The sequence below is a fragment of the Berkeleyomyces rouxiae genome (assembly GCF_048999995.1).
Source record: "Berkeleyomyces rouxiae strain 22BRR77 chromosome Unknown BrBRR77_ptg000003l, whole genome shotgun sequence".
NCBI lineage: Eukaryota > Fungi > Ascomycota > Sordariomycetes > Microascales > Ceratocystidaceae > Berkeleyomyces > Berkeleyomyces rouxiae.
The window spans coordinates 3,079,942-3,092,396 of record NW_027396493.1 but is presented as its reverse complement, the minus strand read 5'-3'; the positions used below and the strand labels follow the sequence as shown (position 1 = coordinate 3,092,396).

Sequence of the window (12,455 nt, the reverse complement as noted above, 5' to 3'; positions counted from 1 at the left end):
GGTCGAGAGAGTGATATGTCGAATGGCGACAGGAGGGAAATGCGCAGTGACGTATCAAGGTATAAGAGCAAGACTGTGAGATAAAGCAGTACAAAAGACTGAAATGGATCGTTATCTAGTGTCACGGTTAGTCACTAGGGCTCAAACCAAAGACAATTCTTGAGCTAAATTGTAGTGTGGTGGGAAACAAGACAGTGAGTTGGCGATAGTTTGGTGCATCCATCAGACGAATGGATGGGAGGCGGAAGACGAGAGACGAAATGAGGCGAGGGAATAAGAGAGACCATATTACTCGGGCCTTTTTCCATGGACACCTGGGGACCATGGACCATGTTGCAAGGCAAAATCGGGATGTTGGTTTACTTACTGGAGCAGCAAATTGTGTTTTAAATTACTGGGGAACAGCGCACGAATACTTGCTTGTGGTGGTGATGAAAGGAAGGGTGGGAGGGAATTTGCGCAGGTGGATGCCGAAATAGAGCGCGCAGCGGGAAATATCGACAGATGGGAAAAGTTTGCGCTTGGTAATGCAAGCATGCGAGGACTACTTGTACGAGGAGAAAGCGAAGAAGCCCAAGATGGGGAGAGCTTGGGTGTGGAGGCGGGTCCGAGCCAAGGCGTGGTGTGGGCAATGAACGGTGCAAAGCAGTGGCAGAAGCAGCAGGCCAGTTCAAGTATGTGTGTTTGTGAGCGAGGTGCAAATCCAGAGAGTGCCGAAGTCGAAATAGGGAGAATGCACAAGGCGAAGACAGCCGGTATGCTGTGTTGTTGGCCAGTGAGAATGGGCGCGAAATGTCTGCCAGTGGGGAAAAGAGACAAGAAGAAAAGAGAAGGCGGCAGGGCAGTCAAGTCAATTAAGAAGACAGACGAGGCGAGGCAAGGGGCAGACAGGCAGACAGGCAGGATGTGCGGGCAGGCGTGTGGGCGTGTGGGCGTGTGGGCGTGTAGAGTGGACGGAGCGTAGATAGAAGTAGAAGCAGGCGTGGTCTGCGTAACCCAAAGGCCGAGGTGACAGGACGAAGATGGCGGAGAGAGGCGCGAAGGGGAAGATGAGAAGAAAAGATGGAGGAAAAAGAAGAGGAAGAAAAATTCTCGAGAGGGGAGCGATGAAGTGATGGGCAATCAGCAAGAATTAGGAAAGAGCAGCTAGTTGCAGTACAAAGCAGGAGCGCAAGTGAGATTTGGCAGTTTCTGAAAAGGGAAAAACATGTTTTGGGCCAGTGGTGGGTGTCTTTCCCTGCTGCTTTCTGCTGTGTCTCCTCTGCTCTCGACTTTTCTACTCACACGACCCAAATTAAGAACACACAGAGAAAGACGAGCAATAAGAGCTCTCGGCAAATGCCAAGGCGGCTTGTTGAGAGGCTTTCGGAGCGTCTAGCTGGTAGAACTAGATAGCACTTTCCCTAGCCGCGGTCTGCATTATCTGGCCTGCTCCGGCCCTAACCCAAAGGGTCCAAGTGCGAGCTATAAGCGGCCGGCCAAATATAGGGTTATCCCCAAAGCAGCGGCTTCTGGCGTACGCCATACATCACCACCACCACAAGTGCGCTTCCGTCCGTCTACTGCCGTCGACGTTAAAGCCACCCGCTCCCAGGACTCTTGGCCCTCGCTCTCTCCTCGCTGCCTCCACTGCAGAGAATGCGCCACCCCTGGCCCAGCATATGCCCATACTCTAAAAATGTTCTGGCTTGATTCCTGGGCCTTCCAGAGATGCAGGGGCATGCCTTGTCATGATATCACGTTGCAGCCAAAAGGAACGAGAACGGTGGATGGTGAAGACACCTGCAAAAGACGGCAAGAAAAAGCACACAAGACGGTCCAGAGCATGCATGCATTGCTGTCTCGAAATTGACGCTCTGTGTGTCTCTGGTCGCACGCTCCAGCCGAGGGCGACCGAAGACATTATGCGGGTATCAAGTTTCGTTGTCCTACACACCTTCAGACAGAGCTACTCGAGCACTTCTACTTATCTCTCTTCCAGCTACAACTTTCGTAAACGCTGTAGTTTCGTGGCATGAAGCTCTATGGCGAGCATAAACCCCCCAAGCCCAGGGCACCCACACATAAAAGATACTGGAACTGCTTCCAGACTCGGCCTGGGCAGCTTGGCTCGACTCTTCCATCGTCCATCTTCCTCGGATATCAACACCCCTGTCTTATTAGACTGAACTGCTCCTTGTCACTGTAGTTGGCTATCTGAACATGGGATGTTTGCGGCCTCCACACAATTTCTCATCTCGTTGTTTCTGATTACCTGCTTTCGACAGCTGGCTGAGTCGTGTAGACCTGTACCACCAGCACAAAAAAAAGAAGAAAAAAATTGCAATCTTGTAGATCATGAGACTTACATCTCGACCCTGACGACTCAACTCAGAAGAGTGGTCCTTGGCCCGATCCAGCTTCTGGGCATCCCACCACAGCTGAAAGAGGCCTTTTTTCACTTCCCTTTTGTTCACCGATCCGGATCGTCTCACGTGGCCCGACATGAAATTCGTCGTCTAATTAGAATCCCGGTAATTAACAGGGCTATGAAGCCTCGTTTGGGTCCCATGATCACTACTTGACGGGGTTCTGAATCTCTATCCAAGAAGCCAGGAACCTTAAGTCAAAACAATGGCTCACGAACTAGCAGAATCCCATGGTCACCTGATTGCAATGGAAGCTGTCTCGTAGAAACAGTGGCACCGGCTTTCCTGTCCTCAACTTCAAGCACAGCTTTTTTAAAAACTCTCTACAATCTCTGGCGTCTCGTCAACTTTGACTTGCCCTGCTACATCGTACAACAGACACCAGGAGCCAGTGGCATTTTGGTGCTAGAATAAACGAATGCGTGAGGGAGAGACAATTGGATGTGCATAACAATGGGCCTTTTTGCCATTGTTGGCCCCCCCTAGAGTCGTTGATCCGTTGGGAACACAAAACGGAGGCATATAATGAAGAATTGAAAGTTCATTCTTTCTCCAAGTTTTTTTCCAAGTGGTGGTTCGACGGGTTTCATGATTAGAATAAGGGTTTTAGTTACAGGGTTGGAAGATTGTTCTTGAGCCGCCAGCCGCCAGCTGTCAACGGCTGTCCTCACACCAACACACATCTTAATTGATTTGCCATGTGGCGCGTCTGGACGCGTTATGTGAAGGACAGGCCTGGATAATTTGATTATGCAGCCACGACCACCATAGCAACACTGCAAAACAACCCCACCGCCGCTAGACCTCAGCTCAGCGACGTTTTGAAGCCCTTTGTTTACGCTACGAAGATCTTCTGCGGACACTTATCACCGTTTCCATTGTCACATACAAAACCACCATGTTACGAGCAGATCACAACCGCATCGACCCCAAGCGGCGAAGTGTTCTCGATCCTCGCAAGAAGCAATTTTCCGAGGCCACCTTCAAAGACCACACATATCCCTATCGCCTGAACCTCTACGTCGACCCTCCAACGTCAGATATCACGCTTGAACAGTTTGAGCAATGGGCCATTGACAGGCTCCGAGGTGTGTAATTATTCATGTTGTGTGTGGTTTCTATTCCGTGTCCTGTTTCTTTGCCTGACCATCTTCCTCGATAGTCCTCGCTGAGCTCGAGGCTTGTCTACACCGCAATCGCACACCCGCCGAGACAGCGACATACATGAAACCAATTCTCGACAAATACCTCCCGCTTGACTCCAACACGTCCAACTCGTCGCAGCTCTTCGCACAGCGCCAAAAAGACCACTATAGCCACTTTATTCTCCGCCTTGCCTTTTGTGCAACCGACGACCTTCGACGACGATTTGCCCGTGTCGAGACTGTCCTATTTCGCCTACGATTCTCATCTGACGACTCGCAAGAGCGAGTAGCCTTTGTGCGTTCTTTGAAACTCGAGTGGTTCTCGGATGTCTCAAATGAAGAAAAGGCCGAGATCCAGGACGAGCTGGATGCCACGATAACCTTTAGAAAGGGCGGTCTGTCGGCTGCGGACGAGACTTGGTTCAAGGTTGACTGGATGCGAGTTCCCGAACTCGTCGAGTCTCGCAAGGCTTACATACGTGGCGGCAAGGCCTATGTCCCTGAGCGTGAACAGACGGCCATGATATGCGGCGAGTTTTCCAAGCACATGGAACAACAACTAGAGATTACTGCTCGCGCTGTGCCGCGTCTGGATGAGGACGATCGGCTATCCCCGATTCTAGACCACCTGTCAAAGAACTTTACAACTCCAGACAGCTACGTCACCGATAGTTCTATCCCGGTGGGGGCTGAGATCAGCGCCGCAAATATCGACAATCTGTCTAAACATTTCCCCGCTTGCATGCTCCATCTCCACCGCACTCTGCGCCGCGATGCCCACCTGAAGCACAATGGTCGTCTGCAGTACACGCTTTTCCTCAAGGGAATTGGTCTCAATCTCGAGGAGTGTCTGATGTTTTGGCGACAAGCCTTCCGGAACATCACTGAAGACAAGTTCAACAAGGAATACCGGTATAACGTCCGCCATTCGTATGGTGATGTCGGCGGTGACTCAAACCGCCGCGGCGGAGGGTACTCGCCCATGTCCTGCCAAAAGATACTCACTGATACGGCGCCAAGCCCGGGTCAGGCCCACGGCTGCCCTTACCGACACTTTAGTCCCGACAACCTAACAGTCCTGCTGCAGTCAATGGGAATCAGCGATCGTGCAACGATCCAGGGTGTACTACAGGACAAGGCGCAGCAAAAGTTCCACATGGGATGCAACCGAGTGTTTGAGTATGTGAATAAGAATGAGCTGAAGCGGGCCAAGGAGGAGTCGATCTTGGCTTCTGCGCAGTTGGAGACGATTGTTCATCCCAACGAGTACTTTAAACGCAGCTTTATTTTGACTAATTTAGACAAGTCTAAGGAGCTGCAGGCTATAAAGTCGGAGAGTCAATAGACGATTGATAGGAAATGAATTGGATACGAGAGTTATGTGCTATGAGGGAGCAGCTTGTACAGGGCCTCTTCATTGAATGGGTTGGTTTTGCATATTTGTGATATTTTTGCCAGTCTAATCTTGCCCAGTCATCTTATCAAAGAAATGTATATACCCAACACAGGTGTCACAAGGCATCATGGACAACTGTACCACGGCTCATGCGGTTCTTGACATGCATTTAATGCAACCCAAACTGTGTTTCGCATCGCTGTCGGGATATACCCCGTTATCGCCGGGAACGGGTTGATCGACATGACGCTTGGCTAACGTCCTTTACATTGCACGAAGCACATGGAGTGGCACACCGCAATTGCACTGAGCGGCCTAGGTGGGTGTAACCAGACAAAGTCAATGCATACACACCATCGCCTTGACGCTCACATGTGGTCGGTAGTTGGCGAGGGTTGTGTGACACAACCATCACGCGTCCCTGATTACGCGTGATACTGTATAGCCCGCCTTGACTATTGTTGGGCACACGAGATATAAAAGCGAAAGGGGCCTCTGTGCTGATGACCTAGCAACTATGAATAGCTTCCAGATCTGGACAACTAACCACAGATGTCCCACATGGGCTATGTACAGCCAAAGAATGCACAGCGCGACATCACCATTTGAACAGAGCCCTTTTTTATTCGCGTGTGTGCCTAGCCTAGACGCCAAGTGTGGGCGCAAAAGTTTCTCACCATGCCCAGGCGCTCGGCTGCGCTGGTACCGGATGTGGTGCTGAGTGAGCGACAGATGGAGATCATCCGCCAGAGTCAGTCATGTTTAGACCCAGCGCGCAGAATCCCGCCGCTACCACATTCCTCGGAGACGGCGAGCCAGAGTTCGAGCACAAGCCAAGAGTTCCATCTCGACACATCGGCCATGATGCAGCTCGGCCAGCACTTTGATCTTGTCATGGAGCACTTGAGGGTGCAGATGAGCCAGCTTGAGAAGCAGATCGCACAGAGCACGCTGGCGCAGTGCGACGAGGCGACGCTCGCGATGCTCGATGCCGACGAGGAAATCAAGAGGCTCGAGGGATGTATGACTCGCATGGATGAGCTGGACAACTATTTTGACGAAATCTCTAGTCTACACGGTATCATCAAAGGGAACCGACAGCGCATCACGCTCTTGGCGCAGCAGTTGGAGAAGATGCCGGGGACAGGCTCAGGCGACAAGAGGAAGGGTAAGCCCAAGGACTCCAAGCATGGGTCGTCCTCAGTTGCAAAGCACAGCAGTTGCACAGCAGGCGATGGGGCATCCTCTGGTTTGAATCGCGGCAGTTTGACTGCAAACAACGGTTCAGCTTCTGTCTCCAAGTAGGGCTCGTCTTCGTCATTTAGGCACAGCTCTAAGAAGTCGTCCAGTAAACTAGCACCCGCAGACAATAATCGACAAGGGCTTGCGGGCCCTGGCTATCCCTGCAACGAATCGAGAAGATGGATGGGATGACCTTGCCTCTGAGTTAGGCTTAGCTCGGGACCTTTCAGGCTAGATGCTGTTTTAGTGTTGGTTGTCTTTTTTGACAGCCAACTAACGAACGCATAATGGTTTTGTTTGGCTCTAGGATGGCTGGGACAGGATTTGGCCGTGTAAGACGGCATCTGGCAAACAGAGGGAGGCCTTGCGTGAAAAAGGCGAAAGATTAGGATGAGAGACAGTTGGGCTGAGATGGAGGCGGCTGGGATGCCGGAGTGGGAGGTGGGAGATTGCGGTGGTTTGGTGGGTGGGTGAATGTGTGGATGGGGAAGAGGGCAACCCTAGATAGGGTCTGAAACGGGGGCTGGGATTACATAAGCAGGAGAGGCACATCACGTTCATCACAAGCCTCTTAGACAGCAAGACAAGACATAAAACACACAACATATGGCACGGCAGACCCAACAAAGATCAGCAGCAGAGACAGCCATGTGCAAGGGAGACTCAGAAGTGGAAAGTCTGCTTAAAGCTTGCACATAAACCTGAATCCAGCCAGTCCATCTTGCAGCAGGAGGTTTCTGTTCCTGCAGGACTTGGGGGTCTTTGTTCTCTGTGTTGTGCTGTGCTGTGCTGTTCTGTTCTATGCTGGTCCCGCTTGGGCAACGAAAGCGAGCAGGGACAGAAGGATTTGGCATGGCTTTGAGCTAGCCGGGTTGTGCTTTGTAGGCCGAATGGGGAAAACAGCGGTGCTGGGTGCTGGTGGTGGCCAGCAAGCACGGCCTGCCAACGAATAGTCAAGCGTGGGCAGAAGATGAAGAGAGCCAGAGAGAGAGCAAGAAATGGCAATGGCCCAGCTTTCACCGCTTGGCCTCAGCTCTGGGCGGAAATTAGGGCATTGTACATTTGGACAGCTGAACGCGTCGCGTCTCCTTGGCCTGGGCAGGGTGGGCTTACTGACTTGGAGTCCCAGACCGCTGGTTGTTCTACTGCTACTTGTTTACATGCTTGTCAAGAAGAAGCCGTGTTAGAAGGAGACCAAGGATGCAGACAGGTGGTGCCATGGCCACCAAGAGGCATGAACTCAGGTATGGCGAGGATAGCCGGAAGATTCGAAGTAGACAGCTAGCCAGCCATCCAAGATTCTGCGACCCTGGGCCAGTGGACCAGACCGCCTCCTCGGTGGCTGCCTCTCCTCAGCCTGCGCCTGTAGCTCTCCCATCTCCCATCGTCCGGTCCGAGCTGTCTGGTATGGGTACGAACAGTCAGAGTTTTCCTCCTGGCTTATTACTGTTATATTACATGCTGCAGCAGGGCCCAGGCCACCCACGCTGTGATCCTGATCCTTTCCCCGGGGGTCTCTTAGGTCCTTTCTCCCGTGTTCAAAACCGACGCTCCCATCTCTATTTTCTTCTCCGGCTCGCTGTTCTCTGTTCTTTGTTTCTCTCCATTCGTTTCTGGGGCCGTCGTTGAGGGCGGACACCAAGTACTTGCACACTTGTGGTCGAGTTGAGTTGCTGGTCACTCCGGCTGCAGTCCAGCCGCCTCTTGCTGAGATCCGGGAGCTTCTTAGAAGAGCCGAGCCCCACAGGTACAGAAATACTTGCTGTATTTGTCTTGTCTTGTGCTGTTGGTCGTGTCTTGCTGGTTTCACACGCCCAAGACAGGCCGTCGTTTCTTTGCGCTCCTTGTCTAGGCTAGTCCGCGAAGAAGAGGGGCCTCTGTGTCTGCAGTTTAGCGGCTCCAGTGCCCAGTCTTTAGGGACGTTTTAGGCGTCTCTGCCCTGACGACAGCTAGCCAACAGCGCCCACCCCTCTGAAACAGCGTGCTATCCGCACCACGCCAGCTCCACTAGCCACCAGATTTATTCTCGGGCTCCCTTGCTGGGTCTCCTCCACCACCATCGCCCACACTTCGCTTCGTCGCGGTATCCAGTTCTTCTTTTGTCTGTTTCTATTTTGGCCCTTTTCTCTTCCCAGCCATTCGCATTCGCTCCAGCCCAAGGGGCCTTTTTTTCGCCATTCCAATCCACCGGTCCTCTTTTCATATTCTTCTGCGAGGGAGGCTTCGGAAACAGAACTTTCCATGCTATCCCACCACTATTAAGCGTCCATTCCTCGCTTGTTCCGCCTTGATTACACTACGCCCATCCGTTGATCTGGTTGCGGTCATTTTTGGTACGTCCCGCAAACCGACACAAGTGTGAGCTAGCCATTGGCCATCGGCTCTCAGCCATTTGATCAGCCACGCTCCGCCCTGGGCGCTTCTGCCAACGTCTGCTTCCGCGCAAAACTTCTGACCAATCCGCGCTCGCCAGCCCAACGCGACATCTCCATAAAACATATAACCCCGTTTCCCTCCCCCATCGCCTGTCGTGGCGCACCAGGCCCACCCAGTTTCCCATCGCCAGCAGCCCGCCCCGGCCTCCCGCCCCTCCGCTTCGCCTTCCAATCTCGCCTTCTGTGCGCCGTCTCCAGCCTACGGCTCGCCCACTCCCTCCAGCCACGCCCTGCGCCACACGCCTCTCCCTCTGCACGAACGGCCGCCGACGCCCGTTTCCTGCTCCGTGAGCCGCCCTTCTCTCCTGGGCAAGCCATCCACCTCCCGATCACGCATCCATTCGCAGGTCCTCAGCGACTCGGACGACGACGAGACTCTGACTGTCCCCGAGTTCCCATCTCCCGAGAAGCACGCCGGAGCCTTGGACGACCCGCGCGACCATTCCATCGCCCATCTCACGGGGCCTATTGCTCATCGTCAAAAGCGACACCACAGTGCTGTGTTGTTTGCCCTTGAAGAAGCTCTCAGAGCTCCGTATTCGTTCACGCCCGACACTGTCGAGGAAGAAGCAAGGATATCCGAGCCCTGCGGAATTCAGCTTCCGCGCTCCAAGGAACCCGACGTCGTAGTTCCCGAAGCCAGGCCCATCTTCAGAGCCCACCGCAGAGTCAAGTCGCAACCGCTTGTGCCGCCTTCCGCGTCCCGAACTGCCTTTATCCGCCAGACTCCCAAGCCTGCTATCGCCGTGGAAGCAATGAGCTCGCGTCACCAGGCCAAGGTCTCTACCAATCCTGCGCCGTCGGCTCCTGCATCCGGAATAAAAAGCCCGACCCAGGTCATGAAGGCGCGCCAAGACCGTGAACGCCGCCGCGCAGAGCAAAAAGAACAGGATTCTATGATGAGAGACCAAGAGAAGCGCCACCGCGCCGCTGCCGAACACGAGCTGCGGCTCCAGGAAGAAGCCAAAAGACGGAGTGCAGAGCGCAAAGCCGCTGCCGCTGCTGGCGGTGCCACCTACCAATCACCTATTTCACACACCCAATCATACATGTCGGCTAGCAATGCCCAGCCTAATACGCCCCGATCTCGTGCCGGCTTTAACCCCACCGGCGAAACCGGCAGCCCAGATGCCGGGCCTTCGACACAAGCCCTACCAACCTCTTTCGACACAGCCAAGAAGCATTCACCAAACTCACAATCCAAGTCCTCTTTTCCCCATGCCTTTGAGCGCTGGGAGACCCTTTCCGCCCAGTGGGAGGGTGTCACGCGCCATTGGATCAGACGGCTGGAGATGAATGGCACCATGCTCGAATCGGACCCTCTAAGTAAAACACTCTCGCGCCAGGTAACAGATCTCTCTGCCGCCGGCGCCAACCTATTCCACGCCGTCGTCGAGCTGCAGCGGCTGCGCGCCAGCTCGGAGCGCAAGTTCCAGCGCTGGTTCTTTGAGACGCGCGGCGAGCTCGAGAGAATACAAGAGGAAAAGGCCCAGCTCGAAGCCGCCCTGCGCGACGAGCAAAACACGCGCCGCGAAAAGGCCGTGCAAGCCCAAAACACCGAGACTGTCAACATCCTGCAGCGCCAGCTCGCCGAGATGAAAAAGGAGCTGACCATCTCCAAGGAGGAGGCGCGGCGCGCCTGGGAGGAGCTTGGTCGCCGCGAGCAGGAAGAGCGCGAGCGCACCTTTTCTCTGCAGAATGGCCAGCCTACCATTGTCGGCGGTGTCCAGGTCGTGCCCATGAGCGCAGGAAACTCGCGCCGCGACCACTTGGCGCACGGCCAGTCCCAGGCTCAGCCTCAAGTCCAGCATCACCAGGCACCCCAACAGCATCAGCAACAACAACAACAGCACCACCAGCACCAGCACCAGCACTCTACCGGCAGCTACACGCCGCCACACCAACCGCCTACCAGCTCGGGCTCGGGCGCTGCCTCGGGGTACCCTGCCGAAACCGACTCCCACTACCACAGCGGCTACGTGCTCGATGCCGCCGGCAACGAGCTCCTAGATTCCCGGGGCCGGCCTATACCCTACGAAACGACGGGCTCGCCGTTGTCGCACGCCGACATTGACGAGTACAACCTGCCCAGCAGCCGCGGCGGCCACCAGGGCCCGAGTCAGACCCAGACCCAGCAGTACCAGTCAATGACCTCCACCGTCGTCACTTCGTCGTCTGCGCAGCCGCCGTCATCCTCGGCCGCGCAGCCCGCGGCCGGCCAGCCTGCCTCTGCCGTTGAGGATCCGTACAGCGGGGCGGGATGGGATATTCCGACCACGCATCAGCATCCGACGCGGCTAAGCGACGTGCCGGAGGAAGAAGAATCGCGTACGACGACGGCAAGCCATGTTAGTCGTGGATAAGCCAGGCGTTCTTTTTGTTGTTGTTGTTGATGGTTATGCGTCTACTTTTTCTTTTTTTCCTTCATCCCCTTTGATCTCTTCCCTCTTTTCTTTTTTAACCCTTTCCTCGGTTCACTGTTTTTTGGTTGGTTTGGTTTAGCCTGGGCTGGTTGATCATCTTGCACGATTTCTTTTTTTGCACTGTGGCCTCGGATGGATTTCGCTCCAATCTTGTCTTTTATAGTTGATAATACGGAGTTTCCTTGCTTCTTCATATTGTGTTTGTGCTATCTTGGTATAGTTGGATTCTCCATGTTGCTCGCATTGTTGTTTTCTTTGCTGTAGATACTCATGTGTGTCATTTTAATCAAGATTAACTAATGGTTCCATGAATGTATCTATGTCATGAGGCTATATCTTTTCTCCATGACAAAATGTAACTAGCTGTACTCTCTATTGGTGTTTTTTTTTCATTCGTTTACTACCTTACAAAGCCGTCTTCAGAGCATCCTCGAACGACTGACCAGTCAGGCGCTGGTAGACGTCCTTGTAGTTCTGTTCCGTGGCCTTGACAATATTTTCGGGCAGCTTGACGCCCTCCTTGCCCTTCAAGCCATTCTCGACCAGGTAATTCCGCACAAACTGCTTGTCAAAGCTATCCTGATCGCGACCAACCTCATACTTGTCAGCCGGCCAGAACCGCGACGAATCCGGCGTCAGGACCTCGTCGGCCAGGACGACCTCGTCTGTCTCCTCGTCGAGCGCAAACTCAAACTTGGTATCGGCAATGATGATGCCGCGCTCAAGAGCGTAGGCGGCAGCGGCCGAGTACAGCGCCAGAGCTAGCTCCTCGATGCGCCGGGCGTACTTTTCGCCGCCGACCAGGGCCGCGACCTTGCTCGGATGGATGTTTTCGTCCTTTTCGCCTGCCTCGGCCTTGGTCGACGGCGTAAACAGCGGCTGGGCAAACTTCTCGCTCTGCTGCATGCCGGCGGGCACAGCGAGCCCGTGCACAGTGCCGGAAGCCTTGTACTCGGCCCAAGCGCTGCCGCTAATGTAGCCACGCACAATAGCCTCGACGGGGAAGATTTTGAGCCGGCGCACCGTCATGCTGCGGTGGGCAATGAGCGCGCGCTCGGCAGGCGGCAGCGCGGCGGGCGGCGCCAGCGAGACGACGTGCGTCTTGAGCGCGGGGATCAGGCCCGAGAGAACGCGGAACCAGTGCGCCGACGTCAGCGTCAGCAGCGCGCCCTTGTGTGGGATCGCGTTGTCGAGAACAACATCGTAGGCCGAGATCCGGTCGGTCGAGACAAAGAGCAGCGTGTTGTCGTCGAGGCGGAAGAGCTCGCGCACTTTGCCCGAGGCAAGATGCTGCAGCGACGGCAGTTGGATGGAGGTGATGGCGGCAGAAGACGACGACATTTTCTGTGAGGCGATGCAGCTCTGTGCGTTTGTGTGTATGTAGAGTCGGATTGTGAGCAAATATT

The 12,455-nt window shown here is 54.4% G+C and overlaps 4 protein-coding genes across 4 annotated transcripts; 3 read left to right on the top strand and 1 right to left on the bottom strand.

Annotated features, from left to right (window-relative positions):
• Positions 1–3,306: 3,306 nt before the first annotated feature.
• On the top strand, positions 3,307–4,898 carry BROUX77_004032 (uncharacterized protein; the record flags this gene model as incomplete). The annotated part of the gene is made up of 2 exons (XM_073748750.1): positions 3,307–3,496; positions 3,571–4,898. 2 exons carry the CDS (start codon positions 3,307–3,309, stop codon positions 4,896–4,898), a joined length of 1,518 nt encoding a protein of 505 aa, XP_073606457.1.
• A 729-nt stretch (positions 4,899–5,627) lies between these two features.
• Positions 5,628–6,254, top strand: BROUX77_004031 (uncharacterized protein; the record flags this gene model as incomplete). Its single annotated transcript, XM_073748749.1, has 1 exon — positions 5,628–6,254. One exon carries the CDS (start codon positions 5,628–5,630, stop codon positions 6,252–6,254), a length of 627 nt encoding a protein of 208 aa, XP_073606456.1.
• Positions 6,255–7,425: 1,171 nt separating this feature from the next.
• Positions 7,426–10,989, top strand: BROUX77_004030 (uncharacterized protein; the record flags this gene model as incomplete). Its single annotated transcript, XM_073748748.1, has 3 exons — positions 7,426–7,435; positions 7,510–7,602; positions 8,825–10,989. 3 exons carry the CDS (start codon positions 7,426–7,428, stop codon positions 10,987–10,989), a joined length of 2,268 nt encoding a protein of 755 aa, XP_073606455.1.
• A 465-nt stretch (positions 10,990–11,454) lies between these two features.
• BROUX77_004029 (uncharacterized protein) lies at positions 11,455–12,390 on the bottom strand (the record flags this gene model as incomplete). The annotated part of the gene is made up of 1 exon (XM_073748747.1): positions 11,455–12,390. The coding sequence occupies one exon, from the start codon at positions 12,388–12,390 to the stop codon at positions 11,455–11,457; it is 936 nt and encodes a 311-aa protein (XP_073606454.1).
• Between the last annotated feature and the right edge of the window lie 65 nt (positions 12,391–12,455).